General features: G+C 44.3%; 2 protein-coding genes across 5 annotated transcripts in view; one reads left to right on the top strand and one right to left on the bottom strand.

Annotated features, from left to right (window-relative positions):
- LOC119160949 (sodium-coupled monocarboxylate transporter 2) overlaps nt 1–15,510 on the bottom strand; it is a 77,964-nt gene extending 62,454 nt beyond the window's left edge. For 2 of the 3 annotated variants that reach the window (XR_012887556.1, XM_075880190.1), the window contains exon 1: nt 14,991–15,510. Coding sequence is in view for 1 of the 3 variants with exons in the window: in XM_075880190.1 (XP_075736305.1) it covers nt 14,991–15,326 (336 nt within the window). In the remaining 2 variants the exon portion in view is untranslated. Of the gene's footprint in view, nt 1–1,436; nt 1,632–14,990 lie in introns of those variants that run through there. The other variant, XM_075880191.1, reaches the window with a different exon arrangement.
- The window catches only part of LOC119161865 (zinc finger CCHC domain-containing protein 24), a 251,549-nt gene that overhangs the window by 80,847 nt on the left and 146,258 nt on the right, over nt 1–24,444 (top strand). The window lies entirely within an intron of this gene.

Raw genomic sequence — 24,444 nt, forward strand, 5'->3', positions numbered from 1 at the left:
CCGGAAATTTAGACCACCTGGGGTTCTTTAATGTGCACCCAAATCTGAGCACACGGGCCTACAACATTTCCGCCTCCATCGGAAATGCAGCCGCCGCAGCCGGGATTAGAACCCGCGACCTGCAGGTCAGCAGCCGAGTACCTTAGCCACTAGACCACCGCGGCGGGGCTTAACGTGCACTTATACTGAAGTGCAATGGCCTCAAGGAATTTTGCCGCCATCGAAATGAAGACTAAAAAGCGACATGTACGCCACGAAATCTCGATGTTTATGCTTATAGCCAATATGCTGTTAATAAGGCAGTTCGTCCACGCTTGCTGCGGGGTTCAGTCGACCATGCGAGTGCGATAGTGATGCTCATAGTAATAACTATTTCAAGATCACACACAGATAGCAAATATTGGAAGGAAAGAAGGATTATCTAATCAGGAACAGGGCATGAGAAAATACGGGGCCACTCAAAGTAATAATGCGTAGTAAGCAAGCACCGGAAGAAATAAATAACTAACACAATATACAAACAACGCGCTGTGTAACGAACACAATTCTGTTATATAAAACAAACCTACGCGTAGTTTAAATATTACTACATTCTGTATTCGCACCACGTGAGACTATAAATAGCCAAGAAGAGCGTTGTCCTAACCTAAATTTGTTTTGTCATTAAGTACAGTTGTCAGTCTTGGCTGGCTTTGACAACTAGGTTTTTTCTCAATTTTAATGAAGTATTGTTTTTTATTTATCATAAGGCGAGATATACATCAGCTTGAGAAAGGTATGCGGAGCTTGCTGTAGGCTCAAACCGATGTGAAGTTTTTGGTTTATAAGAACCACTCTATTGGGCATGTTGAACATGAGCGTAGCCGGGAGGGAGGAGGTTAAATCGCCTCAAAATTTTTCAATTGTGATTGTCGATATATACTTGCGGACATAAAACGCATGCACGAGCATACAAAAAATATGGCTGAACCCCCTCCCTCCCTTACACGAGAGAGAGAGAGAGAGAAAGAAACAAGTTTATTTAAGTGAAAAATTTCACAGAAGATTGGTGGTGTATATTTTTTATATATTTAGATTAAGCATTGTTCTGCACACAATATCAGCTTCGCATTTCAAATCACATTGCAAATTGAGTTTCAGCAATAACACAATTTGTGAATAATTATTGATTGGCACATGCATTTGTACCCTACCGGAAATACTGAGTGAACGTACACTTGTGTTTGACGTGAGGAAGCGACAGTTTCTAGGTTCTTGGGAGGACATAAATTTACAGCACCCTAGTGGTTTGTTTGCGACCTTCGGCTGAAACCTCCGGCCGTAGAGTAATGTTCCCGTGCCTATTAAAGAATTACCTTTAGGTACAAATACAAGCGTAACATATTATTCGACTGTTCCTGGGTTACAGAGAGAAAAATGATTGCAACAAATGTTACCGTATTGTCATCACCAGCTGATCATGAGCAGAAATGGGCTCCTGGAACGATGTCACCTGCCACTTAATCAGGGGCCGAACGTCTGATAGTAACGTGTCGAAGACATTCGGTGGGATTCACAGGTAGCTGCAGTTGTAAAATTCACAACCTATTGTAGCATATTCAACGAGCGGCTGGCATGCACAAAGTATAATAAAAGCTATTACGCATCACTTACTCCCTGAAGCAAGTTTCATCTCTCGCGCGCAGGTGTGGAAGCAGTGCTTCAGCCTGGCCGTTATTGTCCCTGTACAGCCAGATAGGGCGCACGCAACACCTTCTCGGCCACCTTCGGGCACGTCGGTGTCGCAGAAGCAAAGAACAAACCAGCACTATAATATTAACAGTCACCAGAAGCTCCTCGTCGGGATTCAAGATCGCTGAACGTAGCCGACAGTGACACGAAGAAATACAATGGACGAGAGCCTTAAATGTACAGACTCTGTCAAAAGACTTGTGTACAAAAACGATATCGGCTGAACGAAGCCCATGCACGGGTGCATGTTTTCACGTAAATTGTCGAACCCAGCGTGGACACTCGAGACTATGGGCATCGCTGCCGCGTCGCGTAAAACGCGAATGGGAACACGAACACACGCGCCATCCGGGTGCGGCTTGTCGCGCGTGTTTTTGCCGCTAGTGAGTACGTACGCTTAGAGAGCTCATGTCGCAGCAATTCCGGCGTCGGCACCATTCATTGTCAGCAAAAAATCGAGAAAGTAGTAAATACACTAAAGACTGAAATTTTCACTCCGATTGAGAATTGAACCCGTGCCGTTCGCGTGGCAAGCAGGTGTCCTACCGAAAAGCCATGACGCTATACTTGCGGCTACGTCACCGGGAAAAAACACTATACATCATTGTCATGTAGTGGAAGGAGTCTCTTTAACGAACTTTGTTCGACAGGTCTCACGACGAAAACGAGCCAATTCGGCGATTTGTAGGTACGTTTTGGAGGCCATTAATAAACTACGTTGAAAAAGACCGGGATAGTGCAGCCATCGCCGCTACAAACACACAGGAACTTACAAACAGCTTTAAAAATGGACAACTATGCCCCGCTAGTGGAAGCCATAACATGCGTTTCCAGGGGCGTTGATCAAGCAAACAGCAAACGCTAGATAATGTGCTGCCATCTGCGAGGCATTGTGAGACTCTTTGCGGCCCTTCAAGGAAATGCCATTTCAACAAACTACAACACTTGCGTAGATTTATCCTTTCACTCTCACGACAACTTTAAAGAAGTGAAGAACTGGAGCTGCCACTTCTTCGACCATAAGACCATGCTTGTTGCGGTTGGCCAAAAGGGGTCTCCATAAGAGCAACTCAAACAATTAATCGCCAGGTAACTAATGCAAGACAGCCACCAGTTTGTGACCATTTACGAACACAAGTGTCACGCCTATGCACAGTTCATAACCCAAGACCATGCGACTATATCACTGTACGATACTTTGATAAGGTTGTTACAAAAGTTCTGCTAAATAGACCGAAAACCAGTACGCGCATTTCTCTCCATCTCTCCCTCCTCGTGTGTGTGTGTGTGTGCGTGTGTGTGTGTGTGTGTGTGTGTGTGTGTGTGTGTGTGTGTGTGTGTGTTTAACAAAACGTAATAAGTATCCACTTAACGGTTGAAGGGCGCACTGGGGACCGTATTTCGGTTTAAACTCTTAGGGCAAAGCTGAAGGGCCCCCCAAATTTTTTCCTTTTAGTTCTCTTAGGCACTGCGCCGTTTCGCCTTATGGGTAACAGAAATTAGGTGCCTTTTTTCTTCTTCAAGAATCACTACCCCCACCGTTTCTTGCCGTAGCAGCGTTCGCCACACGTCATATCACGGATGCGCCACCGAGGAGAAAGCCGTGACACTATGGTGTAGTGGCGCCATCTAGTTTTGCATATACAAACAAGCTGTGGACCGTGGTCTATAACCGCGGCGCTCGCTTTGATGACATTCAACCCGGTAGTAGCGGTGGCGAATCCGCCGGCCCATAGAATGAGCCGGCTGTCGGCGATGGTGAGATGGAAAAGAGAACGTCATAAGATCATGTGATCAGATGCGTCAGCGCCCATTGGCCACTGCTGAAAAGCGTCCATATGTGAACATAGCAGAACGGCCGCGAGCATGCTATCAACGTAGCATGTAGTCATACTTTACAACACGCAGGTCATGATTACCATGTTTGGACGTGACATTAACCTTCGTCGTCTATTAACGCCACGTAATACCAAGTTGGTATATGTTGAGCTGGCGAATTGGCTGCAAGTGCATCATAAGTGTGCTATGTGGTCATGCTGCTACATGACACGCATGTCGTAATTATCATGTTTGGACGTGTCATTTACCTTTGTAGTTGTTCGCGTCACGTAATACAATATTTTGCATATGTGAAGCTAGCGAAAAGGCCTCGAGTGCATCAGGAGTGTGGCATGTAGTCATGTTGTTACATGACAAGCATTTTATGATTATCACGTTTGCACCGCTCACAAACCTTCGTCATTTATTCATGTCCCGTAATACTAAATTTGGCACATGTGAAGCAACTTTAGAATACCGTTACAAAACCCACTCTTTCGGTAGTTCTTTTTTCGTAAAAACAATACAGGAATGGAACCGTCAACCGTATGATCTCGTCAATGAAACTGATAATGAATCCTTTTTTTCTTCCTTGCAACAACTGCTACAATATCACTGCCACTAAGAATGGTTTTCTGTCTCGAAGCGTGTGGGTGATTACAAATGCATGACTGTGATGTTGTTTTCCCTCACCAATATTCGAGTGTGTTTTTTTTCTTCTCTTAAAATATTTTGAGTGCTGTTTTATTTGTTGAATCTATTGTTTAGATTGAAAACTATGTATTCAAATTATTATGTGTACCTCCCCTACGTAATGCCTCACGGCGATGTAGGTGAAATGTAAATAAATAAATAAATAAACCGAAGCTGCTGCGAGCACATCATAAGTGTGGCATATAGTCATATTGTTACATAACACGCATAGTATGATTTCCATGTTAGGGCCTGCCGCTTGTGTTCGCCATGCAGTCATGTCATATCATACCAGTTTCGCAACATTTAATGTAAACGAAACCCCCGCAAAAGCAGCGAGACTATGAAATGTAAATAATGACATTTATGACAAACACCACATGATTTTCATCTTATGACTAGTCACTTTTTTCAGTTATGCTTATCACACAGTCATGTTATGCCATACCAATTTTGGTATCGATCGATACAATAATTTAAATGGCCTGGAGAGCTTAACGTCTTAGGTGGCTAGACAGACAGACAGACAGACAGACAGACAGACAGACAGACAGACAGACAGACAGACAGACAGACAGATAGATAGATAGATAGATAGATAGATAGATAGATAGATAGATAGATAGATAGATAGATAGATAGATAGATAGATATGCTTAAAGTTGCTAAGATATGCTGAAGTTCGCTAAGAAATGTTTCGCATTTAAAACGCCGACGGATAACGAAGTTTTAAATGCAAAGCATTTTTTGCGAAGGTCGGTGACTTTGAGCGTATCTATCTATCTATCTATCTATCTATCTATCTATCTATCTATCTATCTATCTATCTATCTATCTATCTATCTATCTATCTATCTATCTATATATATATATATATATATATATATATATATATATATATATATATATAGAAATCATGACACGAGTGCGAAATGAGGTATTACGTGACGCGCAGGAACGAAGATGAATGGCATGTCCAAACATGATAATCAAGACATGCTTTTTATGTAGCAACATGACAACATGCCACCTTCACCATGAGATCACAGCCGTTTCGCTAGCTTCACATATACCAAATTTTGTATTGCGAGACGCGATGGATTAAGAAGGTAAATGACATGCCCAAACATGATAATCATGACACGCGTATAATGTAACAACATAAGTACATGCCACACGCATGCTACGCTCGCGACTTTTTCACTACCTTCACCTATACGAAATTTGGTATTACGTGACGTGAACGAACAAAGGAGGTAAATAGCACGTCCAAACATGATAATCATGACATGCGCGTCACTTAACAACATGACTACATGCCACACTCATGACGCTCTCGCGACCATTTCGCTAGCTTCACATATACCAAATTTTCTTGATTGATTGATTTGATTGATTTGTGGTGTTTAACGTCCCAAAACCACTATATGATTATGAGGCACGCCGTAGCGGAGAGCTCCGTAAATTTCGACCACCTGGGGTTCTTTAACATGCACCCAAATTTGAGCACACGGGCCTACAATATACCAAATTTTGTATTACGTGACACGAATGGACGAAGAAGGTAAATCACACGTCTAAACGTGATAATAATGACATGCGTATCATGTAGCAACATGACAACATGCCACCGTCATGTAACGCTCGTGGCTGTTTCCCTAGCTTCACAAATGCCAAATTTGGTATTACGTGACGCGAACGAACGAAGAAGGTAAATGGCACATCCAAGCATGATAATCATGGCATGCGTGTCCTGTAGCAACATGGCAACATGCCACCCTCATCATGAGCTCGCAGCCGTTTCGCTGACTTCACATATATCAAATTAGGTATTACGTCACGGGAAAGTGACAAAGTAAATGACACGTCTAAACATGATAATCATGACATGCGTGTCATGTAGCAACATGACAACATGCTACGTTGATAGTGCGCTCGTGGTCGTTTCGGTAGCTTCACATATACCAATTTCGGTATCACTTGACCTGAATAGACGACGAAGGCAATTGGCACACCCAAACATGGTAATCATGACATGGAAGTCATTTACGGCATAACTTACGTTCACCTCGCAACTTTGAGCGGATTTCAAAGTGTTATATCAAACTTCCTCATTCGTGATTCGCAAATAATCGATTCCTGGGATCTGCAAATTTTTTTTTCCATGGTGATCATGTATCATATTATGCATGTAGCGTGTAAAATTCCGAAATTATTCTAGTCTTGCAATGTGCTTTAGACGACGCCTAACTAGCAAACAAATTAGGTCATTCGGAGCAGATGGTAATTGTGTACATTCTTGCGCTGACCTCTTCAAGAATGCGATAGCAAAAAAGTGCAACAATTTTGCATTTGATCAAATTCCGCAGTTTTGCTTCTCAGGCTTCACCTGGTTATTAGGTATGCCAATATTCAAACCTTCGAATTCATCGCAACCTCCCGATGTTGTTATTGCTCTGGCTAATCTTTTGCAATTGTACATAAAAAATTCGAGAAGGTGGCATTCTGAGAAAGCTTTTTTTCTTGTCAGACGCAATTTATTCTCGACTAGAGTGGACATGCAAGCACTCTCAGCTAGATTGCATCAAAAACTGAGGCGGAATCGACCTCCTTCACGACCCTCTCGTGTACTTTTTCTCATTTGCATCATTTCTGAAAAACTCTAAACCTTCGCCTTACAGGAGAAGACACTTAGTGACAACTACAACAGTGTAGTCAGCTACCGAAAAAAAAGCGTAGTCAGCTACCTATAAAAAAGGTGATCGCCTGCTGAAGCAAAAACTACCGCCTCATTCCTTAACATCTCCGTGCTGCAAGGAACTTGCACACATAATTGCTCACTTTATTACCGATTTTCTAGAAAATAGTATCCTATTGTCTCCAGCCCAACATGGCTTTAGAAGCAAAAAAAAAACTATCAATGCGTACGCAGCTTGTTGAAAAAGTTCATAATATTGCACAAATACTTGATTCTTCGGGTCAGGTTGATTTAATTTTCTTAGACTTTAGTAAGGCATTCAATTACATTCCCCATGGCAACTTCTCTTAAAGCTCTGAAACTTGAATATTCCATCTTTCGACATAAACTGGGTAGATGCTTATGTTTCAAATCGCGCTAAGTACGTTGACGTGGGGGGACATATTTCTAACGCATTACTGGTATTATTAGGTGTTCCACAGGGAAGCGTTCTAGGCCCGATTCTTTTTTTTATATTCACAAATTACATAGCTGACATGGTTGAGTCTAACATCAATATCAAATTGTTCGCTGACGACTATGCTCTGTAAAAAGAGGGACATGCCAACAAGATCAGCTTGATCTAAGCCTTGGATTAACACATGTTAGTGAGTGGTGTACTCAGTCGTCAATTGCAATAAACCCTGAAAACAAAACTCCTACGTGTGACGAAAAAATAAACAAGCATTCACGTTTACGTGCCACGTCCAAAGAACGCAAGTACGGGAAGTAAATGAATCTAAATACCTAGGAGTTACCATTACGAGCAGCACACTTACTCGGTCCGCACATAAAACAATTGTCTGCGCATCAGCTTCTCGTAAGCTTGGTTTTCTGAGGCATAAATTGAAAAAAAAGCCCCTCCGAAATTAAATATGCTCGTGTACAAAGCGTTAATTTTGCCTAAACTTGAATATGCGTCAGATGTTTGGGATTCTTTTTACAAAAGAGATATTGAAAAACTTGAAATTGTTCAAAGACGCACTGTGCGTTTCATTTTTTAAAATTTAAAATAATTGATTTTCCCACAACACTAATAAAAGACAACAACATCTTTGTGCTTGAAGAACGTCACAAACTCGCATGCCTAAATGCTTCGCATTCCATTTATAATGGTAAGCTGAATATTCCTGCCTACAAATATATACAACCATTTTCCCCTCGCGAACATAGGCATCGTCATATGCATAACCTGCTCCCATACTCCACTCGGACTAACATAAAAAAAAGATTCCTTCTTTCTCCGAACAAATATTAAATAGAATCGTTTACCACCTGATGTCGTTTTATCTGATGACTTCGAGAAAGTGTCGCTCGGAGCATCTAAAACGTTACATTGTGCACTTTCTCTATATTTCTAGTGCTTAATATAATGCCTATACTTTGTTCTTATGCAATATCACTCCTTCGGATTTTAATCCTTAGTACTTGTAATACTTCAGGCAGTTACATGTGAATAAATTTAGCTGTGCGTATGCGTATATTCGTTTTCTTCATGCCTTAAGACATCACTTCATTTTTGACGTTGTTTATTTTTATATATAGGTTGTTATATCTTTGTTACATTTGTTGTTTCACCCATTTCATATTCTTGCAAATTGTTTATTGTAAGAATTTTTCTCCGTGTTTGCATATATTGCATATTTTAATGTTCCCCACTTGTCTGGTCTTCAGTGATCGCGGTATTTTCTGAGTAAAATAAAAGAAAAAAATAAAATAAACTTCACTTTTATTTCATGTTTAATACCCAGCTACTGAAGTTACACTGCTGTTTCGAACTATGGTATAGTTGACGTTGTGTTCTAATTAAGGTAGGTAGAGTAATCAATGATACCGTATTCAAAAACAAAGAAAAATATCACTAATAAAAATTGCTAGCTCAAATTACAAAGCACAGAGCGGGCACCATTAACTTTCTTGCATTACTATTGTTGTTATCTTGATAATCGGAGAAATGAGACATGGAACACTGCTTCCAAGAATAGCGTGAACAAAAATTTCGTCAAAGAAAACATATTTTGATATGGAAGGAATAGAGTTCTTACATAGCAGTAAAACAGTGAAAAGGCAAGGAATTACCCGGCACTCAATTTCTCACGACCATTTGGGTGATCACTTTATGCGGCTTTTTGATCCTGCTTCAAACCTAGATCTTTGTCCTGATTGGTGACGTCTCTAAAGTCATTTTGCTTTTATATTGTCCAGACAATTATTAACAGTACACTTCCTGCTCAACATGAAGCGTATTTGCATATTTAAAGAGTTTCCAACATATACCCGCCTTCACAAGCTTAAAACAATCTAAGCACAAGCGTACAGTAACACGGACGAACACCTCCTTTATTTCATTCAATTCTAGTGCAAAAGCGTGATCTTCAAAGGAGCCATCGGTTCGCCTCAGTTCAGAGAGTGGTTGTGATGCGAAGCTACATGATGTGTAGCGCTGCTGGAGCACTCGTTCCCGAGTGCTTTCTCCCGAAGATGTGATAGACATGTGCCGCTCTCCAATATCATACGCCTGTCATATTGGTTCCTTCATGCTTCGTCTTTGTAGCTAGGAGCTATGCCGCAGCCACATCACAGCGCTAGTTATGCAGAGGTGTTACCGGGACGCGTTTCCATTGGTTGCCCACATAGCACCACGAATGGCGACAGGCTATGTCATTGATTGATTGATTTGTGGGGTTTAACGTCCCGAAACCACGATATGATTATGAGAGCCGTTGAGTGGAGGGCTCCGGAAATTTCGACCACCTGGGGTTCTTTAACGTGCACCCAAATCTGAGCACAAGGGCCTACAGCATTTTCGCCTCCATCGGAAATGCAGCCGCCGCAGCCGGGATTTGATCCCGCGACCTGCGGGTCAGCAGCCGAGTACCTTAGCCACTAGACCACCACGGCGGGGCGACAGGCTATGTCAAAACACTGAATTATTTACAGAGCCAGCGTGATCGCCAACACTTGATCACGAGGAATGCAAGGCGCCGCCCATGGATTTGTACATAGCTTAACAAAAAATTGCCAGATCCCGCGTACAGTGTGAATCGATGATATGCGAAGCGTGAATGAGAAAAGTTGATGTGTCACTTCAAATTCAGCACAACGTTACGAGGTGGAGGTAAATGATGTCGTACATGACTTCCGTATCATGATTATCATGTTTGGATGTGTCGCTTACCTTCGTTTTCTATTCACGTCACGTGATACCAAATTTAGTATATGTGGAGCTAGCGAAATGACCACGAGCACGCTATGAGCGTGGTATGTTGTCATGCTCTTACATGACACGCATGTCAGTATTATGATGTTTGCACCAGTCATGTACTCTTGTCATCCATTGACGTCACTTAACACCAAATTTTATATAGCCCGTGTGCTCAGATTTGGGTGCACGTTAAAGAACACCAGGTGGTCAAAATTTCCGGAGCCCTCCACTACGGCGTCTCTCATAATCATATGGTGGTTTTCACACGTTAAACCCCACAAATCAATCAATCAATCAATCAATCAATCAATCAATCAAATTTGATATATGTGGAGCTAGCGAAACGGCCGCGAGCGCATTATGAAGTGCCCCATATACTCCAATGTGGCGTTGACCCGCGTGGATGGTGGGCGCAGCGACGCTACGTTAGCAAAACGCGAGCACTCTACAGTCTGACGCCAGGCGCCCCCGGCGCGACCAGCGTCCATCGGCGCGGCCCGACGGTGACCGGTGCGAAATGCGACATGCTGCATTTCGTGCTGATGCGTTACCCAGACCACACTGCGTCTCCCTCTTTTTGTGAAAGAGGGCCGCCAGACGCACTGAAACGCGCATGCGTCAAAGCAACGCAGCGCGGTGCGCGCCTGCGAGCATATGGCAGCACCGTCGCCTGACGTCGCAACGCGGGCGTGGCGCGTTGAAATGAACGCTGGCGAGCACGCGCACCGCGTCACGTCTAAATGCCTTTGCACCTGGACTGTGACATGTAGTCAAGTTCTCACGTGACACACATCTCATGATTATCATGTTTGCACCAGTCACATACCTTCGTCATCCATTGACGTCACGTAATACCAAATTCGGCATGTATGAAGCTAGCGAAACAGCCACGAGCGCATCATTAGTGTGGCATGTAGTCACGCTGTTACGTGACATGCATGTCGTGATTATCATGTTTGCCATCATCATCATGATCAGCCTGACTACGTCCACTGCAGGACAAAGGCCTCTCCCATGTTCCGCCAGTTAACCCGGTCCTGTGCTTGCTGCTGCCAATTTATGCCCGCAAACTTCTTAATCTCATCTGCCCACCTAACCTTCTGTCTCCCCCTAACCCGCTTTCCTTCTCTGGGAATCCAGTTAGTTACCCTTAACGACCAGCGGTTATCCTGTCTACGCGCTTCATGCCCGGCCCATGTCCATTTCTTCTTCTTGATTTCAGCTATGATATCCTTAACCCCCGTTTGTTCCCTTATCCACTCTGCTCTCTTCTTGTCTCTTAAGGTTACACCTACCATTTTTCTTTCCATTCCTCGCTGCGTCGTCCTCAATTTAAGCTGAACCCTCTTTGTAGGTCTCCAGGTTTTTGCTCCGTAGCTAAGTACCGGTAAGATACAGCTGTTATATACCTTTCTCTTGAGGGATAGGAGCATTCTACCTGTCATAATTTGAGAGTGCTTGCCAAATGTGCTCCACCCCATCCTTGTTCTTCTAGTTACTTCAATCTCGTGGTTCGGCTCCGCGGTCACTACCTGCCCTAAGTAGACATAGTCTTTTACAACTTGAAGTGCACTATTACCTATCTCGAAGCGCTGCACTTTTCCGAGGTTGTTGTACATTACTTTTGTTTTCTGCAGATTCATTCTAAGACCGACTTTTCTGCTCTCCTTGTCTAACTCCGTAATCATGAGTTGCAATTCGTCCCCTGAGTTACTCAGCAATGCAATGTCGTCGGCGAAGCGCAGGTTACTAAGGTACTCTCCCTTAACTCTTATCCCTAACTGTTCCCATTCTAGGCTTCTGAAAACCTCCTGTAAGCACCCGGTAAATAGCATTGGGGAGATTGTGTCCCCCTGCCTTACACCCTTCTTGATTGGTATTCTGTTGCTTTCTTTATATTTGTATGGGTTTAACTATCGTCCGTTCGTGTCGCGTAATACCGAGTTTGGTACATGTGAAGCTAGTGAAACGGCCACGAGCGCACCATGAGCGTAGCATGTAGTCATGTTCTTACATGACACGCATCTCATGCTTATCATGTTTGCAACATTATCATACCATCGTTATACATTTACGTCCCATAATACGGCTTTGGTATAAATGAAGCTAGCAAAACGGCCACCAACGCATCATTAGCGTAGCATGTAATCATCTTGTTACGACACGCATCTCATGATTGTCATGTTTGCACCAGTCACATGCCTTCGTCATCCATTCACGTACCGTAATACGAAATTCAGTATATGTGACGCTAGCGAAACAGGCGTGAGCGCATCATGAGCTTGGCATGTAGTCATGTTACATGACACGCATGTCATGATTTTCATGTTAGGGTTTGTCGCTTGTGTTCGCCATGCAATCATCACATACCATACCAGTTTTGCAACATGCCATGTGAGCGAAACCACCCCAACAGCTGGAGGACCATGAGATGTAAATCATGACATTCATGACATCTATGTCATGATTTTCATGTTATAACTAGTCAAGTATGTTCCTTTACAGTCACGTTTCGCCATAGCAAGTTTAGTATTGATACCATTATCGAAACGGCCAAGAGAGCTAAAAGTCGTAGGCGGCTGGATAGATAGATACGCTCAAGTCGCCGAAGTTCGATAAGAAATGCTCCGCATTTAAAAATTAACTCATATGATTTCCATCGTGAGGCACTGAATGAGGGGTTTTCTACCGCATGATCGCAAAGTACACACGAATGCTAGGCGATGTGCGAGAGCAGGAAACGGCTAGAGAAGAAGGTGATGAACTGCTTGCTAGATTGCGCGCATTTGTGTGGCATTGATAAAATAGAGAAGGCATTGCACAGACGAACTGTGGTCATCATCATCGTCCTTGTCATCATCCTGACGGCGTTCGCTGCAAAGCAAAGGCTCTATCATATTTCGACGACCAACCCGGTCTTGAGCATGCCGTGACCGCGTTATATATGTATACCAGTGGCAAATCTAGAGGTGGCTGGTAGGAGCGATCACCCCCCCCCCCCCTGTCAGCACCTCCCCCTCCCTCACTTCCAAGCCTCTCATCACAAATAAGGACAGATGAGGTAAACCAGCGTGAAACCACATGAACAGCACTTATGCTATAAAGGGGCTTTTCTGCTAATAAAAATAAAAAAGTCAAGACCACGCCCCCTACACACCGGCGTTACTTTAGGCAACCGCCCCCTCTAATATGAGCGGCATGATGCATCCCAGCGGTATACCCGAAAGCTGTTTAGTTGTTCTGCCAACCTAACCTACTGCCCGCAAATCACGCACTTGCTTTCTCTTAGAGTCTAGTCTGTTACCCTTAATGACCAATGGTACTTTTGCATACGTGCTACTTGCCTGGCGTATTCTTGATTTCGACTAAGATGACCTTAACAACGAAATCAAAATAATAGGTGTAACTTTCAGAAACAAGAACCAAATGGACTGGATCACCCAAGAAACGAATATTAAGAACACGAACTATGCAGATGAAAACAATGTGCACTATTCCTATTAGGGTTGTCCAAGTATTTCTAAACATTGTACCCTCCTCTTCACTTTCATTGTTAGGCATTCCCCATCGTTCGAGCCCTGCTTGACTCCTACTGAACATCAGACTGATACCCAAAGCATTCGCAAGATTCGAAGTTATTATATAATTCGGAGGTCAAGGGTTCATGCCCGAGATGCCTGGTAAATTTTGTTTTCGATTCGTAATTAATAACATAGCATTGAGCGTTTCCATTGATAAAAAATCAATGAGCAGAGAGCGCACTTTTCTACTAGGTTTGTCTGTTAAGGCAGTGGCTGAATGAACGATGACAATACAGTCACGAAGAGAAAAATATATCATCGCGGCTCCAAAGAAAACACATGTTTATTCCTGTTTTCTAAGGAGCACCATGTATTTCTTTGAGAATGAAAAAAATTGCTTTAGAAGATCGCGCTAATGTTGCCAACAATTCACATGTTCAATGTTCTAACTTCCCAGCGTCACAAATTGTTTAGTTGTCAAGTCAATTTTCGATTTCAAAAAGTGGCGTTATAAAGAAGCAGTTTTGCTGAACAATTCGCGAAAGAATGCGTACAAATTGAAACAATACACAAACTTAAATCTGCAGCTCTTGAACACACATGACCTTTATAATCGTGCCAAGTAACGTGAGACGCGAGACGTGATTCACCTTTTCGTCACCAAGTGGCACAGCAATCTATTTGGCGCCAGGTTTAAGGCCCCTTTGGTTGCGACATTTAAAGCGCCTAAAGCGCCTTTAAAGCCCGTTTGATTCCGACATTTTTTCTCAGGTGGCATTATTTGGTGATGCAGCCATGCCAAGATATTGTGACGCATTTAGTTAGTGAGCCAGTTGCTTTATGACTATGGGGTGGCTGACGTGGAGACAATGGTACGACTCCCCGCGGCACATCGCCGGCCAGAGGGGCATTTGTTTTGAAAACGCGTGCACGTGAGAAACAACGAAGAGTTTTAAACGACGGTCTTTGAGGCTCCATGTTTATAGATGCCTGCGCACAGCGTTGCGTAATGTTAAGAGGCCACGCTGTTAGATACAACATACGGGCCTGAAAGAGCAAGTGCTATGAAAGCGCGGCAGTAATCGGGCAGGAACTTGAACACACGTTAAGAGTACGCACGGTGGTTGTCACTCCCTGCACTCAATTCTTTTCGCAGTGCGCGCTCTCGAACTTCGACGCGCTCTGCATGTACACATGAAGGCTTTGCGCAAGCGCCCTTATACAAACATTTCACCCGAACGCGCGTGGGCCCCGCTGGACGCGGGAAGCCCTTGACAGCGCTTGCCTCGAAGACGGAGGTGACGCCGAGCCTGTAGAAGACGGGCACAACGCAGTACACGACGAGCGGTACTGCCGCCACAGTGATGAGCAAGTTCCAGGCGAGGTGCAGACCGTAGGCGTAGAAGTGCGCTGTCAGGGCCACCAGTCCGAGTGGCGAGGCGGTGGAGACGAGCACTGACACGGCTAGCGGGAGTACGCCCAGGCTGCGGTCTCCCAGGAAGGCCTCACGGCTCACGTCGTGGCCGTGGCGCTTGCGACACGAAACGTATATGCCCTGCGCCACGCCCAGTGCCATCATCACCGCGTAGAGCACATAGTCAAGCACGTGCGCCGCTGCCATGCTGCTCAGCGACGTTGCTCACTCTCTACTACGACTACACGCATCGGCGGGCGTGACAGAAATGCAGCGCACTGTCGCAATCCGCGTGTGTCACTGCCACCACAGCTGCGCGACCTCGTTTCCCTGCTTTGCCGTCGTTGTTGCGTGACTATCGATGGACTCTGTGGGCTGGCGTGCCGTCTCTTCCGTCCCTCTCATGTGCGCGCGCAAAATTGTGCCTTTCTTATCGGCGCGTCGGGGATAGCGGAGAATATGTGTGGAGGGATGACTTGGCCGGAGGGGAGGGATGGCTGCAGTCTGGCTGTCCTTTAGTTCTTTTTATCTGTGTGTGTGTTCTTTTTTTATCTCCGTGCACGGAATGAAATGGATGTGAATGATGCTGGACCTTGTTGTACCTGTGTTATTTTAGGGACTTTGTTTATATACACTGAGTAAGAGAGCTAACGCAGGTGTAGGACTGAGATAGCTGTATAAGAGTTATTTCTGCGATTTTTTACTTGTCTGGCGCTTGACTAATTTGACCGTGTTTATTTCACGGCCGTGCTATTTTGATTTTCATGACACGGGGAAACGTTTTTTCTTTACTTTTATTTCGTAGACCAGTGAGAAAGCTGTTTTCTTAGTGCTTGTGACGTAAAACAATGTGATGACGCACCTCACCACTTCAATCTGTTCATTTATATATGTTTATTACTGCATTTGTTCGACGAAGCTAGGTCGGTATATTTATACATTCAAATAAAGAGAACATTTCAGTTGTTTCAGAGTGTTACAGTTGTTTAATGTGGAACGTTTCTGAATACCCTATGTAGTTATGTAACAACTTTCTTTTGGCGTTCGAGTCCTAATTAGACTGAGGCTAGGAACATTGCTTATGCTAGTTGGTAGTTAAACGTCATGCACGTGGGATTTATGCGATTCATCGGGGAGTAAGATAGCAAAGCGAAATTATCCCATGAAGTGCACAAATTTTCTATTTTGTTTTTACTGTTATACAGCCTTAGCGCCTGCGCTAGAGACGGTGCTTCCGATCTGGCCCGTAAAGGTACCAAAGAAAAAAAAGTCACAGCCTTGCCGCAAAGGCGAAGCAATGGACGCGATACAAATTGGAAGGTCACGCGAAGAATGGCAAGCAGATTGAAACTTGCCCCGCGTTTCTCACGCAGAAATGACGCACTAAACGTACTCACAGGTATCGATGAGTGGGAATAAGCGTCTCAGTTGTTACTTCACTGTGTCTGAAAAGCGCGCTCTTTTCGCAAACGGAGACAATGCAATGAGTGCAGTGACCATTGTGTGCCCGGTAACTACAACAAACTTGTTCCGGTGAAACCTAAGGCGAGCGATAGTCCCCATCGCGAGCTAAGCGAGCGCACGCGAAAGCGTCCCCTTTCAGCGGATCAAAATACGCTTGGGAGATGAGAGTGCGTGCCGCCGCGTCGTGACGATCTGGCAATGCGCAAAGCCCCAGGGGCTATAGCGATGCAGCTCATTGCGCCATCTCGCTAGTAATGCCGAAAACACGATAGTATTTTCGTGGTTCCGAGATGGCGGGTGCGCGGCGTGTTTCTTTCCGGCCGTCCCAATCGCCGCGCTCCCCAGCAAAATCAATGACTATCGCCTGACGCTCCCGGTTATCGCAAGAGGGCGCATTGAGTGAGGGTTCAGGTGGCAGCTGAGACCATGAGATGCAGCAGAGATGTAAGTGTACTACGTAGAAAACAATAGCCCAATCGTCCACTTTGATACAACAGAGCGAACGGGGTTCCAGCATGCGCATGGGTTTCTTTGCCTACGAGCCAGAATCTTCGCCAGGATCTTCTGGCTGAATTGAAAGAAAGTATCTTTTTTCTGTTAGTGCACTTATTTAGGTCGCATTTGCGAAGAAAAGCATGGCAACTGCTGCATTTTACTGATAGGCAAGAGTTATATCAGCTTGTCTGTGGCAGTATTAATGTTTTTGTTATGGTCTACTTTGTCTCGGTGCTAAATATCTCAATTTGAGAACTATAGAGCGCTTCTAGTATTCCTCCTTTCCTATGGAGACTTGTAAGGGGAAAACTGGACCCATCATCGTCATTGAGTTGTATTGCTCTGCTAGCCTGATTCATAATTTTACTATTATATCGCGCAAGGATATTTATGAGGTGGTCAACCGAAGCGCACTTATGCTCTAGATAACTGGATGCCCTGGTCATGTCATTGAAATAAAATACGTGTGAAATAATTAGCCGGAATATTGTATAAGGCTTCCGTTGGCCGACCTACATTTACTCCCCACGTATTTCACAACGACAGTGTCTGAGTTGTCATTGTTTCTATTTTCATCATTCGAATTTCGATTGTAATTTGGTAGCAGAATGGCAATAACAGTGTCGTATTCTCTTGCTTTACTCTCGACTAAATCAAAATGAAGGGTCGCACATGTAGCAGAATGACATATTTCTATTGAAAACTAAGTATTCGCCGAAGTAAGGTAGTAAAAAAATAAAAAAGTGCAAATCGTCACTGCTGTGTAATACCGCAGTGTTTCATACTAGGGACATCAAACTCTGAAGGTGTGTTTCACACTTCTTGAACAAGCAAAAAACATTCGGTGTTCGTTGCTAGTTTGCCCAACGTACCGACTGAACACCGTAAAACTCGCAGTGTGAATTGGCGACCGCAAGTGAGCAAAACGTGCCTGTTAGCAGCCCGTGGTCGTCGCGGAACCAGTGACGTTCAGTCTAGACATAGTCTAGACGCATAACTGCCTACACCCTCCTCCTTGTATCCTGCTTTTGCGGCTCGACGCGGGAGGTTTCATCAAAAGGCTTTACAATCAAAAGCAGCGCTAGTTTCATGAAAGGGAATAAAAATCATCCCCTTTAATCGAGTGTAACCATGAGCGTAGAACGAGGCCCTCTTCTGCTTCCCCTGGTGGTCTGTCATTTTTTTTTTCTTTGTCAGTGTCCTCTCACACTGCACTGTTCATACAGCCAGTAAACTTCGAAGCATGGTATGTTTCCAGCACATTCGGATCTCTTGCAGAGGCATCGTAACTCTTAGTGCTCTAATATGGGCGGCGTAAACCTGCAGCAAAAAGCCCATTTGAGAATATGTACGCCCAAGCATTGACTTTGCCTCTCCAACACCTTGGTCCAACGTTCGCAAATGAGTGAGAAGTTGTATAGAAACGCAAAACCATTTTTTTTTGTCACCACATGCAAGCTTCACCAAAAGCGTGGCAGCCTTTCGACCCTACGAAGCAGCGCCACGGTGCGGAGAAAAAAGCGGGTCATGCGCACCTCTGGAAACATGCTCCCTCCGTTCAATTGAGACGGCTGGAGAGAAACCCGCGGCGCACGCCTTCTCGGAGGCCATGGTAGTTCCCCCAAGGTGCCCATCGCCAGTGGTATGTGGTAGACATAAATGGCTTGCCGTTAGAACTTTCAAGGAGGTGCTCCGTCGTGGCTCAGTGGTTGACGCCCTGCACTCACAATTCAGAGGTCGGTGGTTCGGTTCCATGCACCGGAATATTTTCCTGAATTATTTTTCTTTCTTGCGTTTTCATACATATAGATACGTATACATTCACGGTGAATGACGCCAGCGACAAAATCCAGCCGAAAGTGTCCATATAGTTCTTATCGCAATAAAACAGCGTTGTCGTCATTCCTGAAACTGCCGTTCAAGAAATGCACCAGTGTGGCTTTGTAGATAACAATGCACAGGAGACCTACGGAAAGATGGAGGAGTGACTGGGAGTGCTGGCTCACTCCTCGGACCAGCTATCGTAGTAAGACCTTTCAGACTCGAGCACTTGTACGATAACCTGCTACTCTCTACTCGTGTACATAGAGTGTATGCAAGTGCGTGCTAAGATAAACTGTGATAAGCGACTATCGGCTTGTGAGATAGTCGTGGCGTTCTGTGTGTCAGCGTTTAACAAAATGGTTGCGTTTGACCCGATTGCATATTACTTCAAGTACAGAGCTTGTGTGACAACGTTCATGAGGCGCGTTACAAACCATGATACCACAGCGTTGTTCTATAGCAGCTCAAGGTCCTGTAGCATTAGGGAGTGCAGCTTCGGAAATTTTGGTGATGTGGGGTTGATCGGTGAATGTGGGGTCGGTCGGGAAAAATAATTACGTGGTGATGCCCGTAATAATAATTATGCGGATGATGACAACATAATCATTTTTTTCTAGTCAATAACCGCGGCAATTATACCCCCATGTAAACCTTGACGCGTGTCGAAAATGTTTTGCTACTACGGGAATATAATATATGTGGTAAACATTCTGATTACAATGGCATCATCAAACTCAATACAGGGAACGAACAGTGCTGTCTTTGACTAATCTTGTGAGATGATCTGAGGAAGGAAGCGCATGTAAATTATGTAACATCATCTGCAATAAAGAGGCTACCTTTTCCCGAAAAGGTGTCTCCATTCAGCACCACAATCAACAAAGCTTCTCGACATTTGTTAGACGACTACTTCATTACACTGGCGTTACTTGGTCCCCATTTACAAATAACTTAATAAACTACACAGTGTGTAAAGAGCAAGTGGTTAGGTCTATAGTTAAGCAACACCGTATATCTGATTGCCCTTCTGAATTGATGGAGAAAAACCGGAAAAAACACTATGTCTCCATAACCGCGAAAAAGGCCAGAAAACTATTTCTTCTAACCGGCTTTGTAATGGTTGCACCTAGAACCTGTATAACATGTGGAGTATACCGCCCCATCATAAACATCACCAATTTCATACAAATGAGGCTTTAATTATTTTTGCACAGGTGCACGATAAGAGAATGAAATTGTCCATCTGCTTAATCATATCACTACTCGAAAGCTGCTTTCCTGTTTGCCAAGTGGGAATTATGCGTGAACTTTAAACCTTACCGTTTGCGTTGTATAAAAACTGCCTTTTCATTCATGACCTGTGTGTATTCATGTTTTTATCCTCCATGGCGTCGAGTTTACTCTTGTATTGGTGCTTCATTATTTACACGTGTCTACTCTATGTGCTTGCAAAATTATAGTATGTGTAGCCTAATACTTTTGTAAATCCTGCAAAGTTTTCTGACATATTCAACCAATGTAATTTTGTGCAATATTCTTATTATATTGCAGTGAAGAAGATAAGTGGGCGAGTTGGAACAGACCCAGCACTTGTTTGTTTCTCTTCTTTGTGCTCTGTCTCGTTCACGTTGAACAGTTTTCAAGAATGCTCATTATATATATTCCCTTTGTCCTAAAATTCCCCCTGGAATCAGAAGTATCTATGAAAAAAAATGAATGTAGCAAACATTTGTAGAGTAGGTCCTCGTTTTTCTTGCTAACACGTACAATCTTTCCATTGTTGCTTGATGATATCAGCGTGATTCAAATGGTTAAACGGGCCACGGCTGTGGAAACTAGCATATTAAGCTATTGGTGGAGATGGGATTAACTCAAGTATGTTAAAAATTATTTTCGAAGAAGTTGTGGATGTTGTTTTAGCTTAGCTTTCTTTTCAGCTATTGTATAAGATTTTTATAGATGATTTCTAATTAAAAGTTTGCTTGATAATTCCAGTTCCTAAAACTTAGAGATAAGGGCGCGCTCTTGACACTACACCACTTCTGATAGCTTCTGACCGGGTTAAATAAATTGAAAATGTCTTTTTGCTCACTTTGCTAAATGAACAGATCACAAGAAAGATCTGAACCCTTCTCAAATTCAGAAAAAAGAAACAACTCTAAACTTATGTTTAGATCTCACTTCTTTATAGTCGCTTGAATTGAATTTCGTGTTCAGAACTCTCGCGGTATCTTTATATATGCGGGGATACCATAGTAGTGGTTTGACTTTTATCATTGGAGAACTCAACTTCAGGCGCCTCAGACACAAAAAAAAAAACAATTTTTAAACGGCTATGGTATGTCCTAAAAAGTCATATAGGCATAAATAGGCGTTCAAAACTATCGTTTAGGCATATATAAGTACAATCTATGACTACTTATTCAGCATGTTTCAAAACAAATATTCGACTCCTAACACAACAGGTAAATTCTGTGCTTTGGGTAAGCTAACTTTACTTTTTTCATGAAAAGAATTAGAACAATAACCGTATAAACAGATGTAAATGAAAGCTAGGATAATTGGGCACTGTGAGAAATGCTATGAAAGCACTCGTAAACCCGCACCATCTCAAGGTTCTAGGGCTGCAAGTTGTGCCTTCTTTCGCTCAGTATTTGTTGGTATGCGGAAATGGAACGCTCGACGTCCACTGAAGCACTGAAGTGCATGTGTGCCCAGACAATTGCGATGCTCTAAACGTACCTAGAATCTTCCAATCTGCGCCGCGTAAAACTTTAGACACTTGTTTTAGCACAAGAAATCCGGGATTCTTGTCCAAGGCAGATTTAGTCTTATAAATGGTCCTGTCAGCGACACGTCTTTTTATGGACAGTGACGAACCTTTTCTGTACGTCCACGACATTTGGGGAGCGATGAGCTTTATTTTAAGAGTTGAACGCGATGGCAATATCTATCCCTAGTGCGTACTTCAACCATTAGTGCATACTTTTTATTGTATGGTGTTACCCGAGACGTTTCAATTGTGGATTGCTACATTGTAACCGCTAAAGTTGAAACAGGTTTCTGTCAGTGAAGCTTCGCATATGGCTTCACTCTATGTAAAGGGGACAGGTGAGTTCTGTGCATACGAGTATGCAAATGTGGATATAAAATAAAAAACAATTAATATGAATGGAAGTGATATCACAACAAAATGCATGTTATTTGCGCAATTTAAAGGCTTATTCAAATTGGCAGTTGCGTAAGCAAAGTTGCAAGCTTTATGCTTATGCGTGTTTAAGAGTGGACGTGAAACGCAATATATTTTGATCATTCTAATGTCTTCTCACCTGCTTCCCAATTGAATGGCATATACCGTTTCTTCATTGACGGAGTAGCATTGTGATCCACTGGTTCATTGCCTGACAAGGACACCTTTCGGCATTGCTCGGCAGACCTTCCACAGCTGCCTTTATGAAGATCGTTAAAGCCAAACTGACGTATAGGCTAGGCTGCAGCACTAGCTTAGCTTAGCTTTGGCTTGTTGGGTGCACTCTAGCTACACTGCATTCTAGCCCCCCTCATGCAACACCTTAGCGGCACTACTCTTGAACCAAGTGACGGGGATCTTTAATGAGGAGAGGAAGGGGACCCTAGCGAAAGCCTAGCCTCGCTAATGTACAGTCTAGCCATGCTCATGCAACCGCGGTGCTGCCCTACTATCGAAACAAGTGACAGAGATCTTCAATGGAAAGGGGGTAGACACCAGCGCTAGCATAGCCTCACTTCCCCTCGCAGAGTACACTCTAGTCACGCTCACGCAACAACGGTGCTGCCCTACTTTCGAAACAAGTGACAGAGATCTTCTAAGGGAAGAGGGGTAGACACTAGTGCTAACCTAGCCTCGCTTTCCCCCGCGTGAGTAAAGTCTAGCCACGCTCACGCAACCGCGGTGCTGCTCTACTCTCGAAACAAGGGACAAAGGTCTTCAAAGGAAAGGGGGTAGACACTAGTACTAGCCTAGCTTCGCTTGCCCTCGCTAGTGTACACGCTAGTCACGCTCACGCGACCGCGGTGCTGCACTACTGTAGAAACAAGTGATAGAATTTTCAGTGGGGAATGGGGATAGATATTAGTGCCAGCCTAGCATCACTGCCCCTCGCTCTCGGACAGCGTAGCCATGCTCATTCAACCGCATTGCTTCACTACCCTTGAAACAAGTCGCGGGGATCTTCAATGGGGAGGAGGCAGACACTAGCGCTAGTCTAGCTTCTCTTCCCCTCGCGAGAGTACAGTCTAATCGCGCTCGCGCAACCACAGTGCTGCCCTACTCTCAAAACAAGTGACAGGGTTTTTCAGTGGGTAAGGGGGCAGACACTAGCGATAGCCTAGCATCGCTTCCCCTCGCTAGAGCCCAGCGTAGCCACGCTCATGCAGCCGCGGTGATTCACTGCCCTTGAAAGAAGTGACGGCGATTTGAAATGGGGAGGAGGTAGACACTAGCGCTAGCCTAGCCTCGCTTTCCCTTGCTAGATACACTCCCACGCTCACGTAAAGGTGCGCTTATACTCCCGATGTTATCGGCACGTTGGCGAGCGTGACATGCCTCGCAGCGCATCGGCCGAGTCTAGTTGTGCGTTGGCTGCGGCAATGATTCGAACGGTTACCTGTTTTCGCCGACATTGCGCTGCGCATGCGCGCGTGTACCCTACGTCGTGACGTCGCACTATAATCGCACCTTAACAGTAAAGAACATGATGGAAGGAAAACTGAGAAGAGGCCCTCGCTAACCAAGCGGCAGAAAAGAAAGTGTGGTGGAAGTCACGTGCTTTTTTGCAATGGTTGCTATGGCAATGTGGGCATGCCGTCGATGCCCCGTCATGGCCCCGTCGTCTTGCTTCGTCGGCAAATCACACCTTTAATCGGCTTGTTGTCTGTGAATCTGCATTTTTATGAGATCGTTGTGTTCGCGGATGACCTAAGGTGTCAGAAGTTCATCCCACAGTGAGTGTATGTCGTCACGCGTACAGGCGCAGCATTCAGCGTGTCATCGTGAGAGGTTTTCACAGCCCACGACAGCTTCTCTGAGAAGGCTTCGCGCCGCAACTTCTCTGTTTGCCTTCGACACCGTGGTGTTGCACTCCTCCGCGATGAAAGAATACATTTGCGAGAATAGAACGACACCTCCGGCTGCTCTTAGTGTTAGAGACAGTGGTGACCAGTTTCCGTGCGCGACGGTGACGATTGGAAAGCGTTGGCCCGGTGCTATTACTGAAGGCTGCATCGTTAAGAGTGGAAAAGACGTGCCTAACCCATTTCTGTTTGACACAAGAAGGCGATTTGCGAAGCTGCTTGAAGTGTTCAGATTCCATTGCGTTTTGAGCGAAGTAGTTTTACATGGGCCGAAGTTCTCTTCGAAGCGGTCGTACCTGAACGACCACCCCGCCCCACTGTACGTTGGTGCGATTGTATGAAACTCTATGGCGCGAATGTTATGACGCGCTGATTCAAGGGATAATCTGAGGTGCAACATGCTTCTATGGAGGAAGGCTAATGCAGATGG

This window comes from Rhipicephalus microplus, chromosome X, assembly GCF_043290135.1.
Source record: "Rhipicephalus microplus isolate Deutch F79 chromosome X, USDA_Rmic, whole genome shotgun sequence".
Lineage (NCBI taxonomy): Eukaryota > Metazoa > Arthropoda > Arachnida > Ixodida > Ixodidae > Rhipicephalus > Rhipicephalus microplus.